Below are 7,138 nucleotides of genomic sequence, written 5' to 3' on the forward strand. Positions count from 1 at the left end.
CAGCCTGGGCAACAGAGCAAGACTCCATCTCAAAACAAAAACGAAAACAAAAACACACTAGTGTTCTGGCACAGCGGCTCATTCCTATAATCCCAGCACTTTGGGAAGCTGAGGGAGGAGAATCAGTTGAGGCCAGGAGTTCAAGACCAGCCTGATCAACATGGCAAAATCCTATCTTTACTGAAAATATTTTAAAAATTAGCCAAGTGTGGCGGGGTACAGCTAGAATCCCAGCTACCTGGGAGGCTGACGTATGAGAATCACCTGAGCCCAGGAGGTGGTGGTTGCAGCGAGCCAAGATCATGTCATTGCATTTCAGCCTGGGCAACAGAGTGAGTTTCCATCTCAAGAAAAGAAAAAGAAAACACTAGTGGCTAGACTGCAAAGTCAGAGTTTTCAGAGCTGCCTCTGATGCTGTCTGCATGGAAGAATATCCGCTCCAGACCCTAGGGCTCCACTGTTTGCTCTGTCAAACATGTTTGGAAGGTTTGAACAATCTTCATCTACCCTTTCCCTGAGAGACTTCAAAGGAGTGACTTCTCAGTTGAGAATCTCTGCTTCAGAATTCTCCTAGTCTTGCCAGAGGGGTGTGGATATGGGAGGGGACAGTAACAGAGTTAAATCTATATTCCTCCCCACACCCCATCTTACTGTGCTCCCCAGATCTCCTTCCTGCTGACAACAATCTGGACATCAGTATTATGATGAGTAGAGTACTTCTATACTCTGGAAGAAGCAAATTAATGACCCTCCTGAGCACAAAGGTTACAGCCTTGGTGTCTTTCTGAGCATGTTCTTTTCAAATGTGTGCCTTTCTTGCACTTGGACAAAGCCCACAAGGAACAATGTGGGACAGATACAGAGCGAAAAATTCACAAAAATGGTATAATAAAAATAACATCTTATGGCTGGGCACAATGGCTCACGCCTGTAATCCTAGCACTTTCGGAGGCCAAGGTGGGTGGATTGCCTGAGCTCAGGAGTTTGAAACCAGCCTGGGCAACACAGTGAAATCCCAACTCTACTAAAATACAAAATAAATTAGCCATGTGTAGTGATGTGCACCTATAGTCCCAGCTACTTGGGAGGCTGAGGCAGGAGAATTGCTTGACCCTGGGAGGCAGAGGTTACAGTGAGCTGAGATTGCACCCCTGTACTTCAGCCTAGGTGACGAAGCAAGACTCTATCTCAAAAAAAAAAAAATCTGACAAATAAAGTAGGAGACCAAAATATTATTTATTAAACCACTTTCTTTCCAGGAAACCGAAAGGTTGTATATTTTTCACTATTATGATGGCATAAACTATCGCCCTGAGAAAATAAGGAAGTCACATTTTTAGTAAATTATTTACAATGTTCACTAGATGTTCTTCAACACCATTGACATGAACTATGTAAACAGGATGGTGTTGCCTTCTTCAAACAAATACTTCCATGACTGAATGAATGTTATCAGTATCTTACAGTGCCAATATAATGGCAAAAATAAGTCACAAGTGGCTGAGTGTGATGGCTCACACCTGTAATCCCAGGACTTTGGGAGGTCAAAGTGGGCAGATCACATGAGGTCAGGAGTTGGAGACAAGCCTGGACAAAATGGTGAAACCTTGTCTCTACTAAAACTACAAAAATTAGCCAGGTATGGTGGTGGACACCTGTAATCCCAGCTACTCAGGAGGTGGAGGTTGGAGAGAGCCAAGATTGTGCTACTGCATTCCAGCCTGGGTGACACAGCAAGACTCTGTCTCCAAAAAAAAAAAAAAAAAAAAGTCACAAGTGACCTTCAGGTTTGACAATTATAAAAATTAACGGCTGTGCATATATATGTGAAAAAGTCTCAATCATATGATTTCACACAAATAATTTCTTCATATAAAACGAAAATGTTACTTAAACTATTGCCAGATCTTACTAAGTGCTTGTGGTTTTAAAGCAAGTGGTGGCAATGATTTCTATTTAAATCTGAAAAGTCTTGACTCCGTAAGGTTAATGGTTAAGGAAGGGAAAAATAGGCAGCTTCGTAGCACCACAGATTAAAGTCAGGAGGGAGGCTCTGGTTCTCCTGCAGATCCTGAGGTCTCTCTCATACACACTTACTGCTTCCATGGACTTGATCCAGATGCTCCACAGAACTCAGAGAAAACAGCTTATACCCGGCTTTAGTTCCAATTGCTAGGGATCTGTGGAGGATAATAACAGTGTGGGAATGACAATAGGTATTCTAACAGCAGATCTATCTGAAAATAGATACCCTTTGCCCCCTAGCTTCAGGGGTACAGGTAAACTAGCCTCTGCAGGAGCTTAGATCCTTGATAACATCCTAAATGGTGACACATGCCTTGACAGGCAGAAATAGTAAAAGAAAAGAAAAAAAAAAAGTCAAAAGCAACTTAAAAAAAAAGTCAAATAGCCAAGGGACATGAAATTACATAAGCTCTGTCATCCAACAAAATGTCAAATCTACCAGACATGTTTTTCCAGCGGGGCAGATAATAGGAAAAATGGAATGTTTAAGAATATTCATGATAGCTCAAACCTTTACTTCCAACATAATGAGAGTATCTTCTTGATGTCTGAGAGACATTTGACCAGGTAAATCATTTTTTCTTTCCTTCATAACTGTATTTGTTTGTTGCTTATAAGAAGAAATACGGTTTTCTTTTTTTTTGAGATGGAGTCTCACTCTGTCACTCGGGCTGGAGTGCAGTGGTGCCATCATGGCTCACTGCAACTTCTGCCTCCTGAGTTCAAGGGATCCTCCTGCCTCAGCCTCCCAAACATCTGGGATTATAGGCGTGTACCACCACACCTGGATAATTTTTGTATTTTTAGTAGAAACAGGTTTCACCATGTTGACCAGGCTGGTCTCAAATTCCTGGCCTCAAGTAATCCACCTGCCTCGGCCTCCCAAAGTGTTGGGATTACAGGTGTGAGCCACCATGCCCAGCCTGAGAAATATACTTTCATAGTAGGCATAGTAAGTAAAATTTAAGAGATGCTTCCTTTCATCAGTTTCCAGGAAACTGTCCCAATACTTTACACCAGTAGCTCTCACTCCTGGATGTACATTAAACTCAATTGGGAAGTTTAATTGGATTTTAAGTTCAAGTACTCGAATGAGCAGCCAAAGCTGGAGAACTCTGCTTTCTACTATGTCCTACAAAGCAATCATCACAACCAACAAACAAAATAAAAACTAAAGATTTATCTGGGACAATCAAAGTGCCTTTTAAAAAAAAATCTGGTTTTCTTAATTTTTCATTTTTCAATGAGGAGATAAAGACAAGTTGTAAATCCTGAGTTTCTTGGCCTTGTATTGAAAGTAAACATCAAAGTCAACTTTGTTCAGCAGCTGGGAATCCCCACCCAGCTCTTTCCAGCTGTGCCCTCCCCTCCACACCTAAGTGATGAACAGAATCTGACCTGGAGCCCACTCACAGAAGTGTGCTTCCCTGGAAACCCACCTTGGAAAAAATGGGGTGTCAGAGCTGAAATGGACCTTAAAATGGTTTAGTCCACCCTCCTCATTTAAAACAAATACATGCCAAGGTGAGACTCATTCTTTACAGGGAAGTGTATACTAAAATAAGCAACTTACTGCTACAAGCCTGGATGGCTGAGGCTCTTGTTTCACTAGTCTAAAAAAGAGAAGGTCACATGATTTTCCCTGGAATTTTTTTTTTCCCTACCCAAACATTTCTTCTTCCCTGAGACTCAGGGATAGGGCAATTATAGTAAACTTTTAATCAGCAAAGTAGCTGGTGATGTCTCGTAGCCCTCCAACCTGCTAAGCAGCTAAATTGGTGGGTTAGACACTTGCAGCTGTGCACTTAGAACTGGCATTTCATAGCTAGACTGAGGTATTAATGATGACAAACAGCAACTGGAAAAGTAAGCCCAGAACATCTTAAAACTTCAAAATGTATTTTGTAGTGATTATTATTTTTAAACTTTCTTCACATAAACCTCTTCATGTAAGTAAAGATGTGTTTGGCTGCAAATTGAGGTTTGTAAAGCTTGCAAGTAAGGAAAGAAATCCTGTAACTAGAGTCTTATAACATTAATGCAAAATGATAGCAATTTAATTTTCAAACATAAGCCTTCTCCTGGACCAGAAGAACTATACATATGAGAAAATCACAGAGTGATGTTTTATGTGATGTTTTAGATGATTGATCAGTGGCCACAAAATACTCTGAATCAAGGGAGTTAGACTTAGACTTTATTTCACCCATAAAGTCTTTCTGTAGAAACAAAATTCTAATCACTACTCATGGAAACAGAGTTTGGGACAAATACTTATCACTAATCAAATTTAAAATGTACCCAAAGTAGGCCGGGTGTGGTGGCTCATGCCTGCAATCCCAGCATTTTGGGAGGCTGAAGTGGGCAGATCACTTGAGGCCAGGAGTTTGAGAACAGCCTGGGCAACTTGGCAGGCCCCTGTCTCTACTAAAAAATACAAAAAAAATTAGCTGGGCATGGTGGTGCATGTTTGTAATCCCAGCTACTCACAAGGATGAGACAGGAGAATCATTTGAACCCTGGGAGGCAGAGGCTGCACTGAGCCAAGATGGTGCCACTGCACTCAAGCCTGGGTGACACCGAGATTCTGTCCAAAAAAAAAAAAAAAAAAGAACCCAAAGTGTATAGCACAGTGCCAAGCATGAAGTATGAGGGTGTAGGAGATGGGTAAGGGTTTGCTGTTTTTAACCCACCTTCTTCAGAAATACTAGATCCTGAATTCAGCCTGCATTTATAGAAGAAGACATAGCAATACACCTAAATGTATTCAGCAAGGGGCTTGGCTTATTTTAAAACCCAGTGTCATACCCTCTGTGGCTCAAAGCAACTGACTGTGACAAGAAATTTTATTTATAGGCAAGGCAGAGCTGCCCAGCAGAGCCTTCATCCAAGAAAATAAAACTAACAGTAGGGAGTAAGGAAATTAACTTTCAAAGCACCCTACAGTTTTGAAAATAACATTCTTATTCAATTGCTGTAGAAACCTGGGACTTTGCATAATTTAATGACTAGAGTATAAATTAACACCCCCCCCCCATTTTTTTTTCAAATCTAGTAATGTTACAAAGCAGAATTTAGAACATTTACTACTTATAAGCAAACTAACTCTCCTTCTTGTGTTCAATTGGGAAGGAAAACATCACCCAGGCATTTCAACAGCCATACCCGCTTGCAAAATGTTTCTTACAAAACATCAGGATTTTATCTATACCAGCATTTTTGTAAACTGCAGGTCCCAACTCATGAGTGGATCCTAAAAGGCAATTCAGTGAGTCACTTTTTCTAAGCAGCTTAGAAAAAAAAGACATTCACTATTTTGTGAATAGTATATGTGTTATGGGTATTGGGTAATGTTACAATACGTATTTCTTATTGCGGGTCACAACCGCAGCAATAAGAAATTGCAACATCAAGAAAAACTTGAAAGCCACTCAAATAGCCAAGCTGTAGATCACACATACGGTTTTTTCAAACAAAGGCATACTGTTCAGCACTGGGTGTTTTTAAACAGAAACACAAAGGGAATGGAAGTCAGGGTGGCTAATGGTACATGATGGCCTTAATTACACCACTGAAGGATCAATATTAGCATTGCTCAGTCACCAGCAGCCAAGGCACAGAAACTGGTACAGCAGGAAGTGGGAAACTGGGAAGCGGTCATCCCCGCCTGATGCTCAGGGTGCACATTCCAAAAAGATGATTCCATATGGTTCCCGGGGCTCACTTCCAGGAAAAAAAGGAAAGAAACAGGCGTTTGCCTCCAAGACACAGAATCCTGCAGATGCCTGAAACACACTTTAGCAAGTCCCAGCTCCCTCTCAAAGCCCAAATGTGAACATCAAAGTAAAACATTAAAAATCCACTCAAAAACAACAGGGCGGAGCTCCTGTTTCCTGGAGAGAAAGCAGTCTGCGCCCTGGAAAGGACTCTTGGACTCCGAGAAGGAGATCCTGCCTGGCTGGGTGGGCTATGTGAAAACAGCCAAAGAAATCCAAAGGTTTCTTCCATCCAGAGCGGGCAGGCAAAATGCCCTGTGCCGGGGCTGGGACAGGGGCTGGCCTGGCCGCAGGGATAGGCTGCCTCTTTGTCCGAGGCCCTGCCCAGATGCCACGTTGAGATGCTCAAGGACAAATGGGAAAGTTTTCCTGTACTCACATCTTCCTGGGCCCCAACTACAGAGTCCTGGGTCAACTTGCAACTTCCTCTCCCTTCTCATCTCTTTGTTTTGGCCACTGTCTCTCTTCCCCAGACACTCACTTTGGTCACTGGCTTTCCCACCGCCCTGCTCCCCGCGTATTCCGTGGCCTCCACAGCCCAACTCCCTTTGGGAACTCCCTGCTTTCACCCTTGGCCCAGGCTCCTGGCTCTCGGAGGACACTTGGGGTGGGGTGGGGCAAACCCCACTGCAGGGGTACAGAGTTGACCCCAACGCGTCCACCGCAGCCACCGGCCGTCCCGCCGAGGCCCCCTCGAGGCGCAGGCCACAAGCTGCGCTCAGGACGACCCCTCTGGTCCTGACACTCTGTCCCCACCTCCCTAGCAGGGGTCTCGTCGCTGCTTACGTGCAGTCCTGGTTGAATGAGAAGCAGCTGAGCGCAGACTCGACCCCACCCGGGGGAGCGTCCGCGGCCTCGGCCTCCATCGGGGGCTCGGCCCGGGAAGCTGCAGCTCGGAGCCGGCGACAGCCACCTCAGCAGCCCGCCGGCGCCGGCTCCACGGGCCGGGCCGCGGGTCCTGCCCGCCCCTTCCCCGCCCCTTCCTCGCCCTGGCTCGGGCTTCGCCCCGCCCCTCCTCGCCTTTCCAGCGGGTCCCGAGGACCCGAGCAGCTGACAGGGCGGGGCTCCTGCCTCCGGCCACCATTGGCCACGAGCCCAAGCCGCGGTGGGCGGACACCGCCCCCTTGGCCAATCCACGGCTGCTGTGGGCGGACCCGCCTGACTGGCGACCCGCCCCTGGCTTCGTAACGCGGCTTTCCATTGGATAAAGCCACGTGACACAATGGCAGCAGGCCACGTGGTGGTGTTTTCTTGGTGGTGTTTTCATTGCCAGAGCCGCCCAGCTGGGAGGGAGAGGGAAGGATGAGTACGGCTGGTGCAAGACTTGCTGGTTTCAG

At 45.2% G+C, this 7,138-nt stretch overlaps 1 protein-coding gene across 1 annotated transcript in view; it reads right to left on the minus strand.

Annotated features, from left to right (window-relative positions):
• Positions 1-6,769, minus strand: part of WIPI1 (WD repeat domain, phosphoinositide interacting 1) — a 41,457-nt gene extending 34,688 nt beyond the window's left edge. Inside the window, exons 1-2 of the mRNA XM_017497346.1 lie at positions 6,588-6,769; positions 2,098-2,180 (exon numbers count right to left, since the gene is read on the minus strand). Coding sequence (XP_017352835.1) covers positions 2,098-2,180; positions 6,588-6,667 — 163 coding nt within the window. The 5' untranslated portion in view covers positions 6,668-6,769. The remainder of the gene's footprint in view (positions 1-2,097; positions 2,181-6,587) is intronic.
• Between the last annotated feature and the right edge of the window lie 369 nt (positions 6,770-7,138).

The sequence above is a fragment of the Cebus imitator genome, unplaced genomic scaffold (genome assembly GCF_001604975.1).
Source record: "Cebus imitator isolate Cc_AM_T3 unplaced genomic scaffold, Cebus_imitator-1.0 Scaffold229, whole genome shotgun sequence".
Lineage (NCBI taxonomy): Eukaryota > Metazoa > Chordata > Mammalia > Primates > Cebidae > Cebus > Cebus imitator.